General features: G+C 45.7%; 2 protein-coding genes across 5 annotated transcripts in view; both read right to left on the bottom strand.

Annotated features, from left to right (window-relative positions):
* The window catches only part of XXYLT1 (xyloside xylosyltransferase 1), a 156,800-nt gene extending 141,129 nt beyond the window's left edge, over positions 1-15,671 (bottom strand). Inside the window, exon 1 of the mRNA XM_059391252.1 lies at positions 15,065-15,671. Within this exon, the coding sequence (XP_059247235.1) occupies positions 15,065-15,565 (501 nt within the window). The 5' untranslated portion in view covers positions 15,566-15,671. The remainder of the gene's footprint in view (positions 1-15,064) is intronic.
* A 4,763-nt stretch (positions 15,672-20,434) lies between these two features.
* ACAP2 (ArfGAP with coiled-coil, ankyrin repeat and PH domains 2) overlaps positions 20,435-25,894 on the bottom strand; it is a 147,646-nt gene continuing 142,186 nt past the window's right edge. For all 4 annotated transcript variants that reach the window (XM_059391248.1, XM_059391249.1, XM_059391250.1 and 1 more), the window contains one exon: positions 20,435-24,941. In XM_059391248.1, coding sequence (XP_059247231.1) covers positions 24,841-24,941 — 101 coding nt within the window. In that variant the 3' untranslated portion in view covers positions 20,435-24,840. The remainder of the gene's footprint in view (positions 24,942-25,894) is intronic.

The following is a 25,894-nucleotide window of genomic DNA, read 5'->3' as shown; positions in this document are numbered from 1 at the left end:
CTCTGAGCCAAACTCGCCCTTTTATAAGACAAGCCTGAGCATCCATACAGACAACCCGAGCATGGCTGCCTGTAGCAGGATCTGGCCTATGACACCGGAGAAGCGGGTGCAGACCAGCAGGGCAGGCCGCTGAGACGGCACGGGGGAACCGGGAAGGGTCTGGCTGCTAGATCTGGACAGTATTTATGGGGAACAGGGCAGCCATGGCCAAGGTCCAGAGCAGACATCTAGCATGTGCTGGGCACAAACAGGACTTTTAGAAACATTAATCCGTTTAATTTCATCCCCATGACAAGGTTTCGAGGTGGGTGATACTCCTGTCTCTTCAGCAGATTGGGAAGGAGTTCAGAGAAGGCCAACAACTACCCACTGACTCCAGGCAGGATTAGGCAGAGCTGCAGCCTGACCCAGACCCACCAGGAGTCAGCACCATACTCCCTCAGGAGACACATGCCAGCCCCACACTAGGCTGCAGGGCGGGGGACAGTCAGACACAGACTGTACCCTTGAGGGCCCCCCCACATCTGGCAGCTTCACCAGCTCTGCACACAGAGCTGGGGATCGCAGAGCCATCAGAAAACCCATAAGGGCAACAGGTCTTCAGAGAGAGCGGCCCCTTAAAAGTAAGCTGGACCGCAAAGCAGCAGAAAATGCAGTATCCTGAGGACCTACTGTGTGTGTATGCATTGGGAGGGGTAGCTCAGCTCACATGACAGAGCACCCACTCTCCGACACCCAAAGATCCTCTTGATCAACACTGCCAGAGGGCAGCCGATGGGGCGAGACCCAGGCAGGAGACAGCAGTGGAATTCCTCCTGCCCCCGCCCTGGGCCCTGGGCCCTGGGGCCTGCACCCGGATGAGGCCAGCCCCCCTCAATGGCGGGGAGGTGGGGGGGCTCCACTGTGGCTCCCTTCCACTGGGCATGAAGCACAGCCATTCAGGGTAAACAAAACACAGGCAAGTGCAAAGCAGTCCCACGTCGGGGAGGAGTAGAACAAAAAACGAATTCAAACAAGCACACAGAAACCAGCACAATCCAGAACCCACTGCAGAAACCCCGGCAAAGGGAAAGCAGGCAGGGAGATGGCAGAGAGGCGGAAGACCTGGCTCCCAGACCCTTCATCTGCCAGCCTAGCAGAGGGGCCTTGAGCAAGTCGCTTGGCCTCTCTGGACTGCCATCTCCTCACAGGTAAGAGGAAGGGTCAGGACTACACAACCTTTCCATTTCTCTCTGAGGCTGACCTCCTCTGTCTCGCCACCAAACCCAGGAGGCGGGGTTCCAAACAGCAGGGTCCTGAGACACCCACACACTAATAGAGGCTCTCAGCTGGTTCTATGGGGCACAACCTGGAGGAGGAGTGGGATCTGCCCCACACAGGCTTTGAGGTTCCCTCACTCTTCACAGGCCACCTATCCGGCCCTTGAGCTGCTGACAAGGAGAAGAGAATATGCGTGTGAGGCTCCAGTGAGCAGCAGGCCCAGGGGTACCATGCCCTTTATGGTCCCAGCACTCACAGAGCACTCCCCGCGTGGAGAGGCTAGAATGAGCCAGATCTCACAGGCATGAAGGCAGAGTGCTTAGGAGTTGGAAGACTGCTCAGCCACTTTTAGAGCAAGCTACTAAATGGAGTCTGGGCTCAGGGGCCTCATCCATGAAGCCTCTTCCCAGGGGAGAATACATGCGCCCTCACAGGGCTGGTGGCTCTGAGGATTCAGAGAGTGAGGGTACAATGTAGCATGGTGCCTGTCACTTACATGGTAGCAATAGCTACTATCACCAACAGCAAGGTCAATATAAGCGTCTGAGAGGGCTTGTGTGACTCCACACTCCAAGCCCAGGGCAGAGGCACAAGGAAGTCTTCTTTAAATCAAGAGACCTCCATCAGTGGCCAAGGACTCACTGTGTTGGCCAGCCACATCCCTCATCTGTCAGAGCATACTGACAGGATGACGGGAGAGGAACATGGATGCCTGGAGGCCTGCTCACTTCCCAAAGGCCCCAGGAGAAGCATCCCAAGGGGGCAAATACACTGTACGGCCCACTTATGCTGGCTTGAGCTGGCAAACACCTTCTCCAGCTCAACAAACTGGTGCAGTCTTATTCTACCCAGGGCCCTGGGCTATACTATATCCTGGAAACACAGAATGGAAGACGACACAGCCTGGCCTTCCGGGAGCTGGCAGAGGGCCCAGTTTCAGTACAGCCAGAGCTCAGAGGAGAAGGGCAAACCCAGAGATGGGTAGGGATGCGGTCAGGGATGGCTTCTTCCTTTCCCCCACAGTCGGCATCTGGAACGTAATCTTGAAGAGTAAAATGTGAAGCCCAGAAGGGAGGGATGGGTGCTCCAGGATAGGAAGTCATGAGCAAAGTCCCAGGGGCATAAATGGCAGGCAGCATACCCAAAGTCCAAGCAGTGCAGTAAGGCAGAGTGCTGGGAGAAGCAGCCCCTCCCTGACACAGCCCAGCCAGCATGGGCTCTGGGGCTCCCTCCAACTCTTCTGGAGTCCTGACTGCCCAGGCTCTATCTGACTGCTGCCAACCAGCCAGAGAGCCAAGCACTCACTCAGCCAGATGGCACCCTCTCCTTCTGGTCACGACTCTCCCTCCAGGTACAGGAGGCAAGGCCAGTCTGTTGCCCCAGCTGCCTCAGTTCCCCACTCTAAAAGATTGGGAGGGTCCCACCCTACCAATTTACAATGCATGCACCTCTCCAAAGCTCCCCGACTGCGGCAGACAGAACCACCACCCTCACAAAGCTGGGCTCAGGGACACCTAGAATCCCCTGCCCTGGGTCTTCCTGCCCCCCGCCCCACAGCAAGTGGCCTGGGACACCCTGAGCAGAGCCTGCATTACGCCTCACCTTGTGCAGGCTTTTCAAACAATGACTAATCCACTTGTGCGTCTGCCAAAGCCCATGAAGCCCCTCAGACTCCCACTCTGACCAGGACTCAAGGAACCTGACCATCGGGGGCAGGTTTCCCAGAACCTGCATCCAGGACGGCCATGATGATCTGGCAAGAGCAAGGCCCCTCACAACACTCAATGATGTACAAGCCACAGTGGGTAAGGCCCAGGACCCTGCAAAGAGGGATGGGTGGGAACGAGGGATATGAGCACGCCCTAGGGATATGTGGGTCTCCCCAGTAGCCTGGCTTTTAAAAATCATTTACAGTTTATACCTGACAGAATTCTGAGAAACTTTATGAATAATGACTGTGTGCGATCAGACCAAGAAAACAAATCGAACACCACTAAGAAGAGACAAACCTAAAAAATGCTCAGTTTATTATCAACAAGTTTGAATTGGAATCTTCTAAAAATTTCTAGAATTGCACCTTCTAGAAAGGACGTTTCAGAGAGAGGGCTCCACTTCCCAGAAGGCGCAGCAGGATCATCCATGTTGCCCACACAGCACAGACCCCAGCTTCACCATTCTAATGGAAACAACAGCACACACTCCAAAAAGCAGGCCAAATCAAGCAGGCGTTTGCTGAGCCTCTGACCAAAGCAGACATGTGCTCGCCACACTGGGGAAGGGAGAGATGAAGACTGGGGCTTCATCCTCCTTGCAGAAAAGAGAAAGCATGGGTATAGCTGAGTACCGAATGAGGCCAGAGGGGTTGGGGAGTTGGAGGGGAGGCTCAGAGGAGAGAACATTGTAGTCTGGGGAACTCAGGAACACTCAAAAGAACAAGAGGACTCTCTGTGTTACAGTCTAAATGTTTATCTCCTCCCCACCCCCGCCACCCCACCCAAATCCAGATGCTGAAATCCTAATGCCCAATGTGAGGGTATTTGGAGGTGAGGTCTACAGGAAGTGACTAGGTCACGAGGGTGGAGCCCTCATGAATGGGATTAGAGCCCTTCTAGAAGACCCCAAGTGAGTGCACAGCAGGAAAGTGGCAGTCCACAACCCAGGAAAGAGCCTTTGCTGGCACCCTAGTCTTGGACCTCCAGCCTCCACAGCTGGGAGAAATACCTGTTGTTCACAAGCCAACCGGTCTGTGGCAGTTTGTCAGAGCAGCCCCAAAAGACGAACACATCATGAAGCCAACCTGGGCAGAACACAGTTCTGCAAGCCAGCTCCCCTGCCATCCAACTGAATCAGTAAGCACTGTGCTTTCTCAGATGATGAGCAGCGAGTCCCCCCCTCCCAACACACCTCCTCAGGTACCAGGAGGAAAAGACGCCATTTATCAGCCCATCAGCTGTTGCAGGTCAGGCCCCAAGCTGCCCCATTTTATCTCCTAGCCACCGTGAGATCGCGGGGGAGGGGAAAGAGGTCCAGGGAGTATACCCAGGGCCCCACTGCTCCCAAAGGCCCCGGACAGCACTTGAGCCCAGGCCTGGGGCTCCAAGCCCTGTGCTCCTGCCCTGGCTGGCACAGTACAGATTCGGCGTGGGTAGAAGGGGTAGTGAGCTCCAAGGAGAAGAGGAAGGAGGCCAGAGAGTAAAAGTGTGCTCCCAGGCTGGCCCTTCCAGAGCAGGCCTCCCTGACACTCGGTCCCACCAGCAGAAGGATCACTTTCTTGGAACTGCTTAAAAGTAATCACCCCAAGAAATAAAACAAATGGCTTTAATTAAAGCACATTAAGTGAACATCTGGCTTTGTGTCCAAACAGGCACCTACAACAGGGTTGAGTGCACTATGCTGCCAACAGTAAGAAGCCCCGCACCTGGCGTCAAGCAACACGGCCACAGTGACTGCCCACCAGGAGGGGGGCACTGCACCTCTACCCACCAAGCTTGCCTCTCAGCCACTGCCCCAGCTTCCCACCTCATGCCAGGGGACCTGTGGCTCTGTCTCTGCAGGAGCACCTGGTGGGCGTCAGGGGCGACTCTGCCTTCACACAGCTCTAGCCACAGAGGCCCCTATTTAAGAGGCAGGCCGCCTCGCTTCTCCTGGAGGACCCACACATGCTGGGTGGATGCACCCCGGGAAGCAGGGAGGCTGTTGGCAGGGCCCCGCTGGGGGCCCTTTGGCAGGAACAAGGGCAAGCCAGAGGCTTGGGCTGTGGGATACGCAGACACTCCCCCTCGCCCACCCCCACGGGTCCCTCAGACGACGGCCAGGAAGCCCTGATGTCTTCTCCATCCGGATGCAACCATCCAGCTTCTGTTTCATCCACCTTTATTCAAAGGACCTCATCAAAGCCAGTTTACACCGGGCGGAGGAAGGAAATGACCGCCCACAATCTCCACGCAGACTCGCTTTCATTTCAATCTTCCTCTCTAAAACCCGGGGAGAGGGGCGGGGTGCCCCTCGTGGAGAAAGAACAAAAACAGCTGGGCTTGAGCTGCGGACTCCGGTGGTGGCAGAGCGGGGCGGGCTCTGGCGCCAGACTCCAGCGGAGCAAACGCGGGGCGGCAGCGCCTTCTAGTGGCCGCACGGAGCGCCGCACACGGCTCCTCGGTCCCCTGGAGGGAACCCCGCACAGGGAGCAGGAGAGCGGGTCTCAGGGGACAAGGCAGTGCCAGGCAGGAGAGCCTGGTGGCCCACTGTGGGCTGCACTCCTACAGCTACTCCACCTGCGGACCTCCTGGCGTGGAGACCGGAGCACTGATCCTAGCCCTCGGGCACCCTCCAGCACAAACCTTGAGCTGTGGACATACCACATCGGTTCCCTCCAGTATTGACCCCCTGGTCCGGCTCGGGCACCAGGCTAGCCCCCAACAACCAGCAGGGCTTTGGCATCCCCTCCCCAGCCAGAAAGATCCGTGGGGACACAATGTAGCGAGGCCCAGCTGGGGTGGCTCAACACAGGCCCAGCACCTGACCGTCTCTGCAGGGGTGGGTAGGGTGAGCTGGCTCTCAATCCACTCTCCCAAGGGGGAGTAAAGTTTGCTGCTAACACTGACGCCCAAACAGAAGGGCCTGGACTGATTCTGACCCCAGCACTGTAGGGCACTAATCACTGCCCCCCCTCCACCCAGGTCCATCAGCTCACTGGGAAGGACACTGCACCCATAGGTTCAGAATGTCCTTACAGGTCCTAAGCTTGGTGATTCTGCAGTGTTCTGGGAAAGCGAGGGAGACAGATGCCACCCTTGGAGCAAGCACAGGCTTTGTTCAGACTGGTGTAATTAAATATATGGGGCCATCAGGCAGGGGTGCGAGGTGGGCTACAGCCCAGCCCTCACTGGCTCCCACTCTGGAGGGTGTCCCCTCCTCCCTAAAGCACGACACAGCCCAGCCCCATGACTTAGTTTGGGAACTCAAGTAAGTCACCTGATCTGTCAGCCATGGGGTCTCCTTCACCTGTCACCATGACGTTCAAATGAGATGTTTATAAAAGCCCTTTTATACAATCTAGAGTGCTGAACAAATGTTACTATTATTCTCCTAATCAAGTCTTCATACGAGTAACATGGCCTCGTTGATTTTAGAAATAACATTACTGTATACATCTGAAATTTCTAAACTGTGTTCTTCAGAAGACAAGCCTTTCCAGAGATGCTATCTAATGTCTTTCTGGTGGGGCAGGGAGTGTCCAGGCACCTGGGTTTTCTTGTAAAATGCATTTTGGCAAACACATAGAAAAACAGCAAATACACATATGCAGTTGTCCTTATCAATAGGTAATCATCTCTCCATTAGTCATTGAGGAAATGCAAATCAAAACCAGATCAATGAGATGCTCCTTCACACCCACGAGAACAACTATGATCAAAAAGACCACAGCAAGTGTGGGCTGAGATGTGGAGACTCTGGAACTTTCATACGCTGCTGATGAGAAGACAGATTGCCACAGCCACTTTGGAAAACGGTCTAGCATTGCCTAAAAGGGTAACATGTGACCAAGCCATTCCATGCCTGGGTATATATACCCAAGAGATGTGAACACATATAACCACACAGAAACTCATGAACCAATATTCACAACAGAATTATTCACAACAGCCAAAAAAGGAGAAACCACCCAAATGTCCACCAAATAATGGATAAATGTGGCATGTCCATACAACAGAATATCATTCAGTCATTAAAAAGGATGGAGTATTACCCGTGCCAAGCAAAGAAAGCCAGATACAAAAGGTCACGTATTGAAGGAGTCCATTTGTATGAAATGTTCAGAACAGGCAAATTTATGGAGCTAGAAAGCAGTTTGAGATTGCCAGCTCTGGGGACAGAGCAGAATGGGGAGTGACCGCTAATGGCTATGAGGTTTCTTTAGGGATGATGAAAACGTTTTGGAACTAGTGGTCATGGCTGAACAATCTTGCGATATTAAAAAACCACTGAACCGTTTCTTTCAAAGGGGTTGCATTTTATGGCATGTAAATTCTACCTCAGTTTTTTTAATTGCAAAAAAGAAAAATGTGATCGCCTTTTTCTAAATGATCTATGGGAAAACAGAAAATTGTGAGGAATTCCTGGTGTTCAGCTAGAATACTGTATCTGTACCCTGAGGCCAACCACCCATGTGTCAGTGTGACTCAGCTTTAGGATGGTACCTGACCTGTGGTACGGGCTTTGCCTTATAACGTTAACACATGATCTGTGGTACTGTCTATGGAATTATCCAGAGTGCATCATACAGGACACAGTAATACCATATAAAGTCATTCCCTCAGATCAATGATTGAAGTTCTTCCTGAGAAACACGCATTGGTACACAAACTACTCCAGTTGTTTCACGAACATATTATAATTTAAAAGCACTCTACTGGCAAATGGGTTTGGTGACGTGGCGCTGTTCTCTAAATTCTGTAGTAAAAAATGTCAGCCTGTCTTTCCAAAGAGCCTCTCATTGGAGGAGGCATTTCTCAGGTCGCCTCTTTCCCGGACGGTCATAACTTATTCAAGTCTCATTCATATGCAAGAGGCCTGCCGCTCTGACCAGCTGGAGAAGCTGCCTTTCAGTGTCACCTGTTTGTCATTAGCTTCATCAGCACGACATCCAGCATGGCAGGCTTTAAACTTCCTCCAAGCCTCCACGGTGAGCTGAAGGTCTCATCTCTTCAAAACCACTCAGTTGTGCTCCTGCAGAAACTCTGGAAGGGCCCAAGGGTGCACAGAGCTTCCCCATCCTTCAGCCACCCCAGTCCTCAGCACACGCTCCTCCCAAAATCCAGCAACTGCTTTATGTGTGGAAAGCACACGGCTTCCTTCTCAGTCCTAACTTGTTATCTGGAGACTGGGCAACCCTGCCTCATGCTCTGAGGAAAATGGGTTTGACGGAAGAGATGATCTGCCGATCACTGAGAACTCTCAGAGGATTCCTGGGTTTAGCTAATACAGCCATCAGTTGGTCAATTGTGAATATTGATTGAGAGCCTTGAAAGTGCCAGGAACTGTGCTAAGAATATGATGGTGGTGGGGGAAAGAGGAGCACCTCTGTTTCCACTGTTTTGTGCCTTCTACACGGGGGAGGGGGGGTTCCCACTAAATCGGCTTTCCTGGCCTCTTGCTCCGCACCATGCACATGAATCCCTCCCTTAAGGTAGGAGGAGAAACTGGTCTGATGGGTGAGTTTGGAAGGCATGCCCGCCCTGGCCCTTCCTCTGCTTCTACTTGGCCCTTCATCCTCTCCTCTTTGCCCTGCTCTCCTCCCCCCTCCCTTCCTCTCTTCTCCTTTCCTCCTCCCTCTTCTGGATGGAATTACCTGTGGAGAGCCTGCCTACCCCTGCAGGGAAGCCAGTGGCTGTCCAAGACTGCCTGTCCTTCCAGAAGTCTGTCTGATTCTTGTGTTCCAGACAGGCTGCCTGTCCCGAGTCTCTCTATCGCTTCCAACTTAGGTCAGAAATAGGAATGGCGTTTAAGGGGTTCCTGTGGACCTTGGGAGATGAAGAAGGGAAGTGATGTCCTGCCCTCACGGAGATTATATTCTAGTAGGGAGAGAAGACTGCAAATAAATAAAAGGATGGTTATTTCCTCAAACATGCAGAGCACCTCCCACCTGCAGCCTTCCCACATGCAGCTCTGGCTAGAGCTCTCTCCCTCCTAGAGGGCAGAAAGTGCATACTCTCACTCCCCTCCGTCTCTGTTCAAGTGTCAATTCATCATTGGGACCTTCCCTGACCACCGTGGCCAGCCAACTTCCCCCTCCCCGAACCATACGCTTCTTACATCCTTACCCTGCCTTACCTGCTCTAAACTTCTCACAGTCTGATTTGCCCTATCTGTACTTGTTTATCTGTTTGAAGTCTCTCTCCTCTTCCACACACATACTCATGCTCCACGAGAGCAGAAACTCGGTTCTGTTCCCACTGTTCATGGCACAGGGTAAGCGCTCCTCTGCTGAACGAATGAAGGAACAAACAAACGAGAATGTGTTACAAACAGGGTGATGGGAAAGAAGATGAGGGCCCGGGTGGAGGCCACTTTAGACAAGGGGTTCAGGGAAGGCCTTTCGGAGTGGCTAACATCTGAGTGATCACGCAACAAGGAGCATTAGAGAAACACCATGAAGAAGCAGTACGGAGTACGGTGAGGCGGGGGAGCCCCACGGGGCCTCTGCGCCAGGGAAGGGGCCAAGGGGTGGGGGGGCTGCCCATCCCAAATAGGGGAAAGGAGTGGACCACAAGGCGTGTCAGTGCTAAGGGATGCCGGGTGCTCCGGGGCCTGCTCGCTATGCAGATTTTTCCCCACAGGTCAGCAGAGCGGGGGCCGTGCTGTGGCAGCAGCACTGGGCTGGACGGGCTGCAGAAGGGCCGCAGGTAATCATCTCTCCATTAGTCATTGAGGCGGTAGGGGGAGGGGTTTGACCCTCGTTTACAGACAAGGCCTCGGAGGCCCAGAGCAGTGAGGTGGCTGACCCATGGTAACCCAGCTAGTAAATGGCCAACTGGGGTTGCAATTCAGAGCTGTCTCACCCCCTCAGGGCCTTCTCATGCCCAACCCACTGCATTTTGCAGCAAGACAAGATGAGCGGGTAGGTGACACTCAGCAGTGTGGGTTCCTGGATGGCTGTGCCCGACCCACGTCAGTGTTCCCCGTAGCTGTGAATCAGGGTCCCATATACATCAGGTGCTTGGTCAGGCCTGGGAGGGCTCTTCAGGGGTGAGGCAGGGATGGCCAATCATCTACCCCAAACCTGCTCTCCTTCACTTCCCAATTAACTGAACCCCTATTTTTAATGGAGTAGTCTTTTTTGCTTCTTCCTCCATCCTGCCACCAAAACACAGACGTGATGGCTAAAGCTGTAGCAGCCAGACTGGCCCATGAGGACAAGGGTCAGTCACTCCCTAGGGATAGTGACACAAGCAGCTGCAAGGAGCCTAGGACACTCACGACTTCAGGAAGCCCCAGACCACCAGGAATGCCCACCTCTGACCTCCCATTTCCATGAGAAATAAATCTCAATCTTGCATAAACCACCACAATTTGGGATTTCCACAGCATATTCTATCAAACCTGATAGAGCAAGGAAGGCTGATGAAAAAGACACGTCTGGATATAACTGTTACAAGGGTAGGGTTCCTCTTGACAAACAGAATGAGGCAATAGATGGCTCAGACGCAGACTGAGCAAAACCCCATGAGAAGGGACAGCTTCTTCCACAGCCTGGGGAGGAAAGGTGGGACCAGGAAACTGAAGCCACACACCACAGGACTAATCCGGGATGAAAGTGAGCCAGGGGTCAGGATGTTCTGAGTGGAAGGCATATCATAAAAGCAGCATATATGCAAGATGAACGAATGCAGCAGCCTTGCCCAGGCCAGCCGAACCAGGAGCACTTGGAGAACAGAGAGCAGTCCAGCCAAATGTTTTCTGAATGCCTACCGTGAGCCAGGCACTGTGCTCTCAGGGAAGGCGGCACAGAGAGGAGGGCTGAAATGGGTCGAACTGGGTCTTAAAGGTCGGGAGGAGAGCCCCAGGTGCTCCTGTATCCCCTTAGAAAAGTGAACTCCCACACCAGCCTCTGCAGCTCCATCCAAATTCAGATTCCCAGAGCCCACCCAGCAGCTTCTGACCCAAAGGCTCGGGCAGAGCCCAGGATTCTGAATTTTTAATAAGCATGCCCATGTGATTCTTTTTTTTGTTTTTTTTTTTAAGATTTTTCTTTATTTATTTGATAGAGAGAGAGAGACACAGTGAGAGAGGGAACACCAGCAGGGGGAGTGGGAGAGGGAGAAGAAGGAGGCTTCCCCTGGAGCAGGGAGCCATATGTGGGGCTGGATCCCAGGACGCTGGGATCATAACCTGAGCCAAAGGCAGACGCTTAACAACTGAGCCACTCAGGCGCCCCATGCGCTGATTCTGATGCCGTCAGTCCACAGACCTATTTATACAGGCTAGTAGCTCCTAACCTGGTGCTTGGAACACAGCAGATTTGGATGCTTATTAAATAATTGAAGACATAATAGACTTCCACACTGTTAGGAGACAAACCAGTAGATTTCAAAAGATATTCAATAATAATGGACACAAGATTTTTCTGGTTAAGTGAATGGTTCCTTGGCTAATATTTAATGAACCAAAATATAATCTGAGGACACTAATATGGATGTGGGCACAATTTCCACGCCGGCTCACCAGAGCTCTGGTCTGCAGCTTACAGACATGGTGGCGACCTCCTAGGAGCCCATGCTGAGGGAGCAGGCGGTCTCCAGACAGGTGGGTGGGCAGGGAGCTGCCTTCCTCTCCCCAAGGTGTCCTCACACATGTCAAGACAACTCTTCTCCTGACTAGACTGTGCTATTGCCTTATCTTACAAGACAGAAGTGTTCCTTAAAGATGAAACATGGTCTGTGATGATTTCACTCATGTGGAATTTAAGAAACAAAGCCGATGAACATAGAGGAAGGGAAAGAACAATAAAATAAGATAAAAACAGAGGGGGAGGCAAATCATAGAAGATGCAACATAGAAAACAGAGGGTTACTGGAGGGGAGGTGGGAGGGATGGGGTCTTTGTGTGATGGCCATTAAGGAGGGCACTTGATGGAATGAACACTGAGTGTTATATGTAAATAATGAAACCCTAAATTCTACTCCTGAAACCAATACTATACTATATGTTAACTAACTTGAACTTAAATAATACCTCAGAAGAGAAACAAAGAAGAAACATGGTAGAAAGGGGAAAACACTGACCTAGGACATGGGTCTGGTCCTAGGCAGGTCAGTAACTCCCCAAGTGGCCTTGGGCAAATCTCTTCACCCATCGTACTATATGGTCTTGAAGACCCCTCCCAGCCCTGATGCAACCAGGGTGGGAATGTCTACAATTTCCTTCTTCCTGACTAACACTTAAAGATTAATCCTTCATATGAAATGCGCTTCCATATGCAAGGCATGATGTTGGGTGCTGGGGATACAACATTTAAGAGGAGTCAGGGTCCACGCCTTCTGTCTACCTTGTCTTGAAAGGTAGACAAATAATTCATTCACTGTATAATTACAACAGTGATAAATATTACTAAGGAAAAGGGCTTGGTGCTAAGAGAGTGTATAATGGGCACTCAGGAAAGGTTTGCCAAGGAAATGACATTTACACTGAGACCTGAGAGAGAGCTAAGGATGGGGGTCGGGGTAAGGTAATTTAAATTTATTTTTTTTTAAAGATTTTATTTATTTATTTGACAGACAGAGATCACAAGTAGGCAGAGAAGCAGGCAGAGGGAGAGGAGGAAGCAGACTCCCCGCTGAGCAGAGAGCCCGATGTGGGGCTCAATCCCAGGACCCTGGGATCATGACCTGAGCCAAAGGCAGAGGCTTTAACCCACTGAGCCACCCAGGCGCCCCTAAATTTATTTTTAAATTCAAGTTAGCTAACATATAGTATAGTATTGGTTTCAGGAGTAGAATTTAGGGGTTCATTATCTCCCACGCAGAGGGAGAAGCATGTGTGAAGTGATGCCAGAAAAAGCATTCCTTTCAGGAATATTCCAAACCTGAGAGAGAATCAAATGACCAGTAACATGAAGCCAACCTTCCAGGACCATATATTTAAGGAAAAAAAGAGCACCGTTTATCACAGACAGAAAACAGATTCACAAAAATCTGACCTCGAAACTAACAAGAAAGATTTTAGGCTGAAACCAACAAACTGTTCTCTGACCACAGCCATCTAACTACAAAGCCTCCAGACCCTCATCAGCCATGCCTCAATTCATGTCCCCCACAGCTGTTTCCAGGGCCTAGTGACCTATGGTTGTCCAAAGAGAGCATGGCAAAGGGAGAGAGCAGGAAACACAGGCACCATGATGCTGGGAACCTGGCCCCAAGGCCAGTATTTCTGGTGCGGACTCTGTGCAAGGCATCATGGGACTGAAGATAAGACCTGACACGTTCATAGCACCAGTGTGCACCAGGGAGGAGGAGGAAGAGGAAGACTTGTCTTCTGATGGGGTATCCCTGAAAGGCTCCAAAGAGGCGATGGCAAAGACAGATGACCAAGACCTGGAGATGGAAAGAGAAAGAGAGTCCCAACGGCAGCACGACACAGCAAAGGCCTGGCAGCTAGACAGCCCTGAGTACACAAGAAGCTGTGTCGAGCTGGAGAGAAAGGGCTGGGTAGAGATCTGGCCCAAGTTGCTACCTCTGACTCCATAAAGTGATAAAATGACAATGCTGGTCTTCAGGGTGGTGTTTGGAGACCCTGTCAAATCCCAACTCTGCCCAGACTGGCCCTTTGATCAAGTGCCCTTAGTTTTCTCCCTCGGCCAAGCATTAGAGTACTAGGGATCACCTGGGACAGGCTGCCAGGTCTCACCTTGAGATTCCAATTAGGTAAATGTGATGGGTCCCAGGCTGAAAAACCCCAGGTCAGAGAGTGGGTCAAGAACCTGGATTCTGGGTCTCCTACAGCATGAAGTCCAGGCCCGGGAGCCCTTCCCTGACTATGGTGGGTGCTCCAGACAGGTTTACTTGTTCTGGACAAGAGACAGACTTTGTGGGCTATGAGGAGAAGCAGGAATGGAAAGCTGTGGAAGGCTGGGCACAGACGGTCCCCAAGTCTAGGGACATTCCCGGGACGGTGAAAGCTAAGTAAAGAGTGGCCAAGGACTCAGGAGGAAAGGAAGGACATCCTGGGCGAGAATTCATCTTTAAAAGGCACAGTCAACACACTCAAGATCTAAGGTGCACACAGGAGGACGAAAAGCAAGGCTGGAGAGAAGGGCCAGGCCCACAACGCAGCCTTCCTGGAAGTTGGGACTTGAGCTGCCAGAGACCCCTGAACCTTGCAGGATCTGGGCAGCAGATCCCCCATCAATCACTGGACACAAACACATGGAACATTACTCTTACCTCACTACCCCTTCCCCCACTATCAGTCTCCATCCTTTAAGATCACCTCCTAGTCTTATCCAAAAATCAGACCTTGGATGCCCTCTGTGCAACTATGAGGTCAAAATGAGGCTAGCAACTTGACTGAAGCAATTAACACTAAGCCAGGAAGCTAATCTCTGACAAGCAGAGCTGGGAGATCATGGGAGATGAGGGAGAGAAGTGGGAGCAGAGTTGCCAACGAAGCATGTTGCTCCATCCTGGGACAAGGTGGCTAGCTCTGCTGTGCTCGCCCCAGATCGTATCTGTACCTCTTAGAGCTTCTGCTTCCTCCCTCAGAGTGGCTTCTCTAAATAGGTTCGTGACCCTGGAGACTAGGTAAGAAGAAGGTACAGAGAGGGGATGAGGTGGTTCACAATGTCTGGGTTTCGGCTTAGGCAGTTCTGACTTTAATACGAGAAATATCACTGCAACTTCAATTCACGCGACCTCACTAAGACCCTGGACACAGACTTCGCATCAGATGACTACTGCCTTCAAACGACCCGTTCCAACCGCAAAAGTCAAAGATTGAGAATAAAAAGTGCAGACTGCGAAGGCAGTGCAGAATCCTGCAACGCCAGCAGAGAGGGGGCGAGCCAAATCTCGGGAGAAGAGGGACTTAACGGGTGGGGCACGGGTCAGGGTAGTGAGTCCACGCCCCGCAGCACTCCCGCACCGGCTGAGTGCTTCTGGCTCCTGGGCACGCCTCCCGAAGGCTGCCTCCAGCACACCGAGAAACACGTTTCCACGTTTCAGGCAAAGCTGGGGCAATGGGGGGTGGGGGGGACAGATGAATGTATAGGGTGGGCCATCCGCCAGGAGCCCCCGGCCTCAGCCCCGCTCACCTTGCACTTGAAGCCGGCGGCTGGCGGCAACAGTTCCCGCAGCAGAGCCTTGGCCACCTCACGGCTGGCCTCCTCGCTCACGAAGTGCAGGTTAAGCACCTCGTGCGCCTCGAACTTAGCGAGGCGCAGCAGGGAGCGGAGCGCGACGCGGGCCTTGGCCTGCAGCGCAGCGTTGTGTTCCGCCTTGGTGAACATCATCAGCAGGTGATAGTCCACCGGCCCCGGCCCGCCGCCCTCCAGGCTCTTGGCCTTGGCCCCCAGGGCCGGCGCCACGGAGCCCCGCGCCAGCTCCGGCGCGGGCGGCGAGGGCACGGCGAGGGCCCCGGCGCGGGCCTCCTTCAGCCTCTTGGTGGCGCTGGAGAAGGTCTCCCGGCCCGAGCCGAGGTAGTAGAAAGCACAGACGGCCAGCGCTGCGGCCAGCAGCAGCGCGCAGTAGTGGGAGCGCACAGCGGCCAGGCGCGCCATGGCCCGAGAACATGAGGGCCCGCCTCGCCGACCCATGCACCACCCGCCCGGAGACAGAGCAGCGGGGGAACGGCAGCGGACACCAGCACCCTGGCAGCCACTTAGGGACCCAAGCGGCGGGCAGCGGCCATGGCGGGGGCGGGGCCTCGCCGCCCGGAGCCAATCCGCGGGTGCTGATGCGCGGAGAGGCAGGGCCAGGGCTGCTTGGCAGCCGCTGGGTCCTAAATTTAGCGGGATTCAAGACGGGAAGGATCGGGCGGTGGGTGAGGACTGAGACTTCGAGAAAGCCAGCGGGGCTGCAAGGAAGGTCTATTGAAATTGGGCGTCCTAAATGCCCAGACCCAGACGCTATAAATCGAAGCTGTGCCTTGAAAGGTATAGAGGCGCCCCAACGCAGGACGTTCGTTAGCAAAAACACTAAACTGGACGCACAAAAAGGGAAAAATTTTCTTTCTGAACCTTTCTCCCCGAAATGTTTGGAGGCTTGAAGTCCTCTCCCCGCCGACTCCTTTCACACCTGGGAGACTAGCTGGGGCTAGGGAGTTTAAACACGCTCCTTCCTCATTCACGGTAAATGAGAAATGCCACCTAAGGTGCAAATGGCCTACCCAACCCACTGGCACCTGAAGCCATGTAAAGGATGTGGCCAGCAGGGGGACCCCGCTGCCCACGACTTGAAGATAGTTTCCAAAGTCCCAGGAAGTAACGCTGGAGACTTCTATAATACCTTAAGAGAATCTCAAGACGTGCCAAGTCGTTTTTCAAAATTTTAACTGAGGCACACTGAGGTAACTTGTTCAAGGTCACTCGGCTTTGACCTTAGACAGCTGGGACACTTGACAACTACATAAAAACTCATTAACTTCAGTCTTCTAAGGACTGATGATAATACTACAGCATTTAAACTTGTACAAATGATCTGCATTCTTGAAGGTCACGGAGGTGAAAATGCATGGGCAAATGCACATACGAATTATCACTCAGCCGTTTACTGTGCCATGCTCTTATTGGTGAAAGTGGTACCCCGAACTACAACGCATCTTTTTTTTTTTTTTTTTTTTTTTTTTTTTTTTTTTAAGATTTGACAGAGAAAGAGTACAAGTAGAGTGGCAGGCCGAAGGAGAGGTAGAAGCAGGCTCCCCACCGAGCAGGGAGCCCGATACCCGGCTGGATTCCAGGACCCTGGGATCATGACCTGAGTCAAAGGCAGCCACTCAACCGACTTAAACACCCAGGCGCCCCACAATGCATCTCATTTTTAACTCTTGTTTTTTTTCAATTGGAGTAACAGTTTTCTGAAAAAAAAAAAAAAAAATTGGAACTCTAAAGTGGGCTGAGTGAAAAGATCAATACATACTAATTACCTGTGGGGGTAGGAAGGTAACCCAGTAGCTAAATTAACTCACTCAACTGATGGGCTCTTACTTTATTTAATCCTCACAACCCTAAGAAGCAGAGGTATTATTTGCACTTTACAATTGAGTAAATTGAGGTTTAGAGCATATATTGCGCGAATTTAGCTGGCTAGTAATAGAGCCAGATCTCAACCCAAATCTTATTTCTGCCAATGCATAAGCTTTTAGCCAAGACTCACACTGAAAGCAATAATTCAAGCCGTGGGTTGTGTGTATGTTACCACAACCTTCAGCAGATATTGGTTACAAGAGCAAGTTCTCCAAGTTAATCTAACATGACTAATTATTAGACTTCAGACAGGATCCTTAATCTGAGCTTCAATAAGATCCATTTGGAAAACAGGGTTAATACTAGTATCTGTGCCTTATAGGATTATAAAACAATACATAAAAAGCAGAACTGTGCCTAACACTTAGCAAACAATACAAAATATGCTAGAAACACCAAACTCTACAAAAGGGCAAAATAGCCAACAAGTACCCAAATATGGCGACCATAGCTTTTCTAGGGTAATAACAAATAACCAAACTACAAATCTCCGTTAAGACTTTATTATATGTTTCGTATTATCCCCACAGCAGTGTGCTACAGCTATATTATATTCTAATTGTTCACTAGTAAAAAATCTGGAGTTGTGGCCCTCACCTTCACATCAATAATGTGGTTTTTCCTTATGCCAGTTATTCTAGAACTTATTCAATTATTTTACTTTTCAGACCTTTACAAGATCACTACTCCTGGTATTTATGGATAAAAGAGGAGTGACAAGATAATTTAAATTTTACATAGAAAGGAAAATACTTAAGACTAGCCTTAACTTCATGTTAATTTTTTATTCCCAATTCTTTGACCATAAAGAAAAATGTTGGAACTTCCTGAAATATATTGCTGGCTGGAAACTAAAACAGGAGTTGAAGGTGGCCATTTATTCAACAGGTAACAAGTGACCCGAGTATCACGCACGTAGTGCCTGAGGATTACACCAGTAAAAGAAAACAAAAATCTCTGCCCTCATAGAGCTTATATTCTAGCAGGAGAAAATAGAATAAGGAAAGTGTGTCAGTTTTCACTTTGGTCAAGACTTCTGACCAGATATTAGAGGTAATTGGTTTCTCCATCTGTAATATTGGGTAGATGATCGGACTTTTTTCATATTGACTAGTACCCAATACTGTCAAGGATACAGAGAAAGAAACACTTTCCTCTACAGCAGATGAAGGGTGGGTACTTTTCTGGAAGGCACTCTGGCAATAACTAAAATCTTTCTGCGCCCTAAGAGCATTCTCAATTCTCTCCTGTTGTGATGAATGTTTCTCTCCAAGACAGAGGTTCCCAGATTTTGGTTGGCCTTGGAAGCACCTGGGGAGCTAGGTAAAAACACAGAGAATCAGGCCCTATGAATCATCAGTGAGCCTGGGCCTCAATAGCCTATCTTTTACAGACCAAAGTTTCTAAAGCACTGCCTTAGATCTTCGCACAGCCAAATTCCCCTTCAGCGTCCGACCTTGAACTTAGATGTCATTGCCTTGATGAGTGGTCTCTAGACACTGAGCCATTCAGTGTCCAGGTGAGGCACTATCCTCCAACAATCCCACAAGGGCCAGCTCGAAACTATTCAGTCCCATTCTTCTCCATTCCAAAAAGCAAGATGTCAAGAAAATAGAAGTACATCTTTTATTTTTTTGACTGTAATATCCCCAATACCTGACTCATTGAATGAGCCTCAAAAATTTATCTGCCCATTGTGAATCAGCATTTTTACTTCTGGGAATTCATCCTGAGGAAATAATTAAGAATGTATGCAAGCATTTAGCCATAAGGATAAAACAGAGCTAGATTTAGGAAGGCAAGAAATTAGAATCAAATATTCATCAATAAAGTGGTTAAACAAAAATAATGATGCTGTTATTAAAAGTGATGTGTTCGACAAACTGCAAGTGGAAACTTTTCAAAATTAATGAGGAACTTAGAGGAGACACAGGAGACCTATTAGCCAACTGTAATGAATGGAACTTCTATGGATTCTAACTTGAAGAATCTATTTTTTAAAAGCACATTTGATATAATTGGGGCAATTTGAATACTGACTATATAATTTTATAGTTTAAGGAAATGAGATATTGTGATTGACTCTTTTCTTTTAGAGATACATACTGAATGATTTGTTAGTGAAATGTCTGAGATTTGATTCAAAATCTGGGAAAGAGAAAAAATGGGTGGTAGTATTGATAAAATAATGTTAGCCATGAGCTACTAGCTATTGAAATTATTCTACTTTGTTTATGCTTGAAATTTTCCATAATAAAGACTACTGAAAATCCTCCCCAGAGTGATGTATAACACTTAGGGACTTAAAGATCTGTTCCCCATTTATTAAGTGAAACAGTATGCAGTATGCAGGTAACAGTATGGTCCCATTGTATATTAACAAAAATACACATACCCAAAGTTCTAGAAAGATATATAACAAGAAATTAAGTTCCCCCTCAATGCTATTCACCAGAATTTCCTACAATGATAGGCATGTTTTACAACCTGTCCTGTTCAAAACAGTAGTCAGTAGGCACATGTGGCTGAGTTCTTAAAATATAGCAGTGTGAGAGAAGAATTCAACTTTTAATTTTGTCTAATTTCAGTTAATTTCAATAGCCACATGTGGCTAGTAGAGACCATATCGGGAGCACAGGAAGATGATGGAATTATGGATGATTATCTTTTTTACTTATTGTTGAACATTTTTCTTCATGAAAAAGCATTGTTTTGCAATAGAAAAAAGTAGGTTGTTTCTTTTCATTTAGAACATTTACTCACTATTGGTATGGGTTCTCTTTACAGAACCATTCTGAAAATGAAATGAAATGGAATAAGCAAGTCACACAGAAAAGTTTTATGTATCCACTTTTAATTAACTTAAAAGGCAAAAACTGGTGATTCACTTCCAGGTCTGTTCTTTCAAACCTCCATTTCTTCTATTTCAATTCATATAAAAACATGTCTTTGTTTATTAAAAGGATTGAGTGTGAATGTGTTGCCTAGATGGGGAACTTCAACAGATGTCAATCATAGTGGAAAATAATTCGAGCTAGCCCCCATCCCTGAAAAGAGGAAAAAAGGTCTTTGCCATTTTTAGCTAATAAATGCATACAGCTCTGTGATCAGGAAAATATTTAAAAGATGAAAAATGGATTTCCTGATTGAAGCAGTCAGCAGATAGGATCAACTGGATCAATATGACAGAGTTGAAAGGAATATAAGACTTTAAAAAAAAAAAAGAACAGACATGTTTAAGATTTTATTTATTTATTCATGAGAGGCAGAGAGAGAGAGGCAAAGGCACAGGGAGAAGCAGGCTCCCTGGTAGACCCTGGGATCATGACCTGAGCTGAAGACAGACACTTAATTGACTGAGCCACCCAGGCACCCTAAACATGACAGCTCTTAACACATATGTCCGCAGTTACAGGTCACAATAAAGTGGAAGTCTGAGCATAAAAGAACTATGCCAGAGGTGAGATTTTTATTGACTTATTATCGTAATTTTTCTGCATACAAAGTATTTAATCAAGTATAATATTTACAATTCTTACATAATGTACATTTTAGAATAACTATAAAGATATGTACTTTGCTCCATTTACAATGACAGACTACAGTAAAACTACATTCATGAATTAGATACAAAACCTCTACATACTAATAAAAAGTAAAAGGAGTGTTGGTTATACATTCTATAAAATATACCTTTTCACAGGTAGCAAGAAATATTACATGTAATAAATCTTTATGACTGGAATGATCCAGAAATACCACAAAGCACAAATAAACACATATAGAAAAGTAGCTCATCATTTCCAAAAGTTAACCTTTAGCCTCTGTGTAAAATAAACGGTGCCAGCAATCTTCATAATGTAGCAAGCTTTCCCTGTTTAAAATGAACACCCTCTGCAGGAGGTTGTTGAGGAAAAATAAGAAAATCTAAAACATAATACAGTGAAAAGACCAATGCAGAGAAAAGATTAATCAAACCTTATTTCCCTCCCCTTATTATTTCATTATTTTAAGTGGATAAATCTATGTAATTGGGAAAGGATATCTACAAAACCATGTTTATAGATGTCATTATTTAGCCAAACTGAATCCAAGGCCCTTTTAGTTACCTTTCATTTGGAAACATCAAGAATTTGATAAGTATATGGTAAATTAAAATCACCTTACCATGTTTTGCTTTCATTAATGTTTGCTTTTACAAAAATGTAATGTTCTCTACCATTCAATGTCTTTAAATCCATATCTATTCCTTCAAGGTAATTTTATAACCAGGCTCTCCTGAGTATTTGGAGTCTTTGCTATGAAAACACAAGGAAAGCTGGCAGTCATTATCAGATTTTGCTGCTTTACAATGATTTCAAAACATCTCCCGATACAAGTAAAGTGCCTCCGACTAGTAGTCAGTCAGACAGGGGTTCTGGGGTCAGTTACGCCACCAACCAGCAAATCAATGACTCCCCTCTGTAAACCAAGAGGAGCATCCCAGGATCAAAGAAAAGAAATGTTGGCATTCTTAGAATAATATCGCAGAAATCCTACTGTCAGAATCAGGTGAGATAAAGCAATGTCAACATACACTGTGAGCAGAACAGCACACAAAAGGATGGTGTTATAGTTTCACCATGTTTTATCCACTCCTTTTATTTGTGAGAAGCTCTGAATCCAAAAAAGGTAGTAACTACTAGTCAGCGCTCTTTCCATATAACATGCAAGTGGAAGTCATTCTGGACATAATAATTCTATAAAAATATATCATTTTTCCTGCTCCTGTCCATGATCAAAAGTGCTATCAAACAGGAAAGTTAATATGACAATATGCAAGTGCTATGGGAATGTCTTCTTATTCAAAATGAGTACTAAGTTTAGTCTTAAATACAATTTGGTTTATTGTCACCATACCTCACATGTGTAAAATTATATTTTTTAAAATACTGCCTAACACATCACAAACTTAAGTTGTCCAGACTGTGAAGGTATAATTTTTTTTCAACATGCACTCATGAAGAACCTAAGTACACATTCCAAATTAAATTACATGTTTTGGAAAGTAAACATCAAAGCTCACTAAAATCTACCAGTAAAGAAGACCAGTAAAAATTGGGTTCTGAATCCCTGGAAATGTACTGAATCCCTAGAAATTTTTGAATTTCTAAGAATTGTACCAAAGGTAAATTTTAAAAACCTTAGAAATCTTAAACATAAACTACAAATAACTACTCAATTACCTTTAGTCTAGTTCTGGTGTGAGACTGCATTTTATGAGCTCTTCATAGTACTGCTATTTTATTTTGATGTTAATCTAGCTTTTAAGTTAACATGCTAGAACAATAAACTAACAGAGCACTGACAAGGAACCAGAAATTAATATAAGCAGATCAGTTAAGGAAAGAAAACAAAGAGCTATCACATTGACTTATGAATTCCAAAAGTATGGTTAACATGGTTCACACTGTACTTTCTCATAATGCATTGAAAAAAATTCACAGCATAAAACTCAGATTTGTTACATACTATATAAAAGCTATTAGTTGACGCAGCTAAATCACCTTGGTAGGAGCCAATCTACTTTGTAACTACTTATAACTATTAATTTACTTAAGGGCCTTGTTATATTTACTGCATCGTTTCTGCCAAATTTCATCCAAATTGGGTCATGGCATATTCAAGAAATCAAGCCACTGGAATGTATTTTTGTATTGTCAGGCTACCTACACTGATAAAGATTTAGTTTCTCTGAAGATATTCAGAACCATGATCATCTTCAAATACATCTCTAACCATTAAATTTAAGTAGAAACTAAGTTTAATGAAACTTTTATTATACTAACATTAATAAAACTAACGACTCCAGCCACATTGGTTAAGAGAGTCATAAGGAACTGCCTTCACGACCAGAGGCCCCAGAGATGATCTGGAGCACCAATGGCTGGATCCAAAAGCAAAACTGTTCAGGCTTCCTCAGATAAAGCTTAGGAGATTTAGAAGTGAAGCCCTGTGATTAACCAGAATAGGTACTACAAAGGAAAAGTGAGCTTCTCTTTTTCTTTCTGTTCATTTTTGACATATTTTTAACATAACTTATCCTTGAACTTTTTGGACAGCTTCAAAGTACACTCTAATAAAAATGTTACAGGCCAGATCTGTGCAAAGCCAGATGATCTGTGACTCTGAGGTGAGAAACAGGAAGATTTAATGTTTTTGTTACTGTCGTAATTAAAATACAGGCTTTGGAAGTTAACATTTTCTTAGAAATAACACAAATATATTTTATCTTTATCTAATATACAGTGATTATTACTAAATAAGCATTGTAGACACACAATTTGGCCAAATATGGAAACTTTTCTGTGACAAGAATTTACTTCAGTCTAATTCCTGTTTAGATAAATCCTGGTTTGACATGCAATCAACTTAAAAAACTCTAGTTACTGGAGGGAGGGATGTTAGGAAATTTTATGTTTAAAATTTATTTTATCTACCAAATTAAATATAATTTTTCTACTTATTTGGTAGCGCAAATTTTAAAAACTCTTATTTAGAAACCGAGTATCAATAATACGACGTCATGTAAAAGAAGATTAAACTTAATTCTTGACAATATTAGAAACTACAAGGCAAATTACTTAATTATTTTGTACTCCTGACAAGATATGTCAATCAAAGATGGAATCAGACAAATTTATAGCATTTATGTGTAAATTAGTAGATCCATGTTCTGGAATTCAAGGGTGTTTCATGTAACCAACTACTAAAGATACATAGATGGTATAATTTAAAATACTGTATACTGTATACAAAGGATAGATGTTGAAAAAATTAAAAGGCAATTTATCATTACATATTTTAGTATAAACTGAGAAAACCTTGAGATTTTTCTTTTCCAGAAATTTTTCTTTCACTCAGTGCAATAGCAAAGTTATCTTGAAAAGGAGAAATTTTGAATACAAAAATGCTCTACATTATAACTTAATCAGTTGAAAGTTACAATCTGATAAAAGTATAATTTTCAACATTCAAGTAACCTCTGAAACAGTTTTATTACATCAATAAATTTGTCAAGGTTTTAGGAAACCAACCCAACAATGAAGGACTACAACTTCTGTAAGTAAGGTTCTTTTGGTTATTTAAAAAAAAAATTGTTAAGGGCTTCTTTATGCTTCATAAAATGGGATAGATCTGAAAAACTGAGTTACATCTACTTGTACAGCCATTACATGTATGTTAACTTACACAATAACCAGACATCTAAGGAATATCACTATATTTATGAGCAAATGGAGGAAACATATTTTCTAGCTCTGAGAATTACATTACATATTGTGTGTATAACAGGATATCAGAGAACAAAACAAAACAACAAAAAAAGTATTTTTTGAATCCCCAAAATTCATTAGGGAAGCTAAAGAAAAGACATATTCTTCAGGCAGGCAGGACAGTTGGCTCTTATTTTGATGCAGACATGCTTGACTGAATGGTCCTCGGCATCATGCATAGAAAAAAAAAATCAATGCTACCCATTGGCAAAAGCAGAGATTTCACCCAAACTATTAGCATCTTGTAACATAAAGATGACCTAAGTCTAGATTTTGTCTATAAAAAATAGCCCTTTAAACAGACTTCTTCTTTTTTTTTTTTTTTAATAAAAGAGGTCCTAAAGTAGGTTCCTCTCCCAACTACTAGAGACCTACATTTTAATTTATAAAAAATATCAATGAATGGGGTACCTTTTTTCCAAACCACTCAATACCTACTAAAATTAAGTAGAGTTAAAGCAGTAAAAACTTGTAAGATTTCAGATGTACACATTAGGGGATCATTCAATTTAATATTTTCCCCTTAAAAAAAACTCAGAATTTCTGTGAATCTTGCTGGAAACGATTTAGTTTCTCTGGATTATTGGATGCCATTTGGGAAAAATCACGAAAAATATCCTGGTAGGTTTCATCACCTGCATGAAAGTAAAATAAGGACACTTTTAAAATGTATATAATGAAAGTATTAATAAACATTCATTTTTATGGCTAGCAATTATAATTAGTCATATTCAAATTTTGTTCAGATGAACATTTTTGGAAGAAAAATGACTAACATATATAAATGCTGAAAAAGCATATAGTGAAAGAAAAAAAAGCTATACCTGAAAAAAGCACCTCAGATGCAGCCACAGAGGAAAGCTCAGAGTTAGAAAAGAGCAAAGATGCAAGTATTTTAAAGCAATGTAAAGAAATACATTTATTTACACAGAAATTAAAGTCATTCTAAATGAGGTATAGTAAACAAGGCATTCTTTAAATAAATATTTTCCTTGATCAAGGCCAAAAGAAAAGACCAATAACAAATACTAATGCTTCTGATGGATGCAAGTTATTAATAAGACAAACTGATAATCAGGTGAGAAAAAAGTCTATTTTAATAATATCTTTTAGCTAAAAGGCATTTTAATTTAAATAGCATGTGAAAAAGGAATTCTTTACTCAAACTTGAATGCTGAACTAAAATTAATGCACCTAATCCACTGCTTACTGAGCTTATAAAATAATAAAGCCTAGAAAATTACTATATAAAGTCAGTTTCACATTTAGTCAACTTTTTTGTTTACTGTAGGTCATATGAGCAAGAGTGCTATGACAAAACAGGAATAGATACAAAAGATGTCTGTTAAATTAGAGTAATACACATATGTATATACATACAAATATGCTTGTAGAGAAGATTATAGATACTGATACTATATCAGACTGAATACTGTTTTTCTTGCCCTCATAAGAAACTAAATATATAAATATGTAAAGATTAATTCCTCAGATAAAGCATTTGTATAAAGTAAAATCTTACTTTAAAGATGAATCTTTCATCATGACTACTTCCTGTCAAACATTAGCTTTACACAGCATAGTTCTG

Source organism: Mustela nigripes, chromosome 2 (genome assembly GCF_022355385.1).
Source record: "Mustela nigripes isolate SB6536 chromosome 2, MUSNIG.SB6536, whole genome shotgun sequence".
In the NCBI taxonomy this organism is placed as follows: Eukaryota; Metazoa; Chordata; class Mammalia; order Carnivora; family Mustelidae; genus Mustela; species Mustela nigripes.
This window is presented reverse-complemented; position numbering and strand designations above follow the sequence as displayed.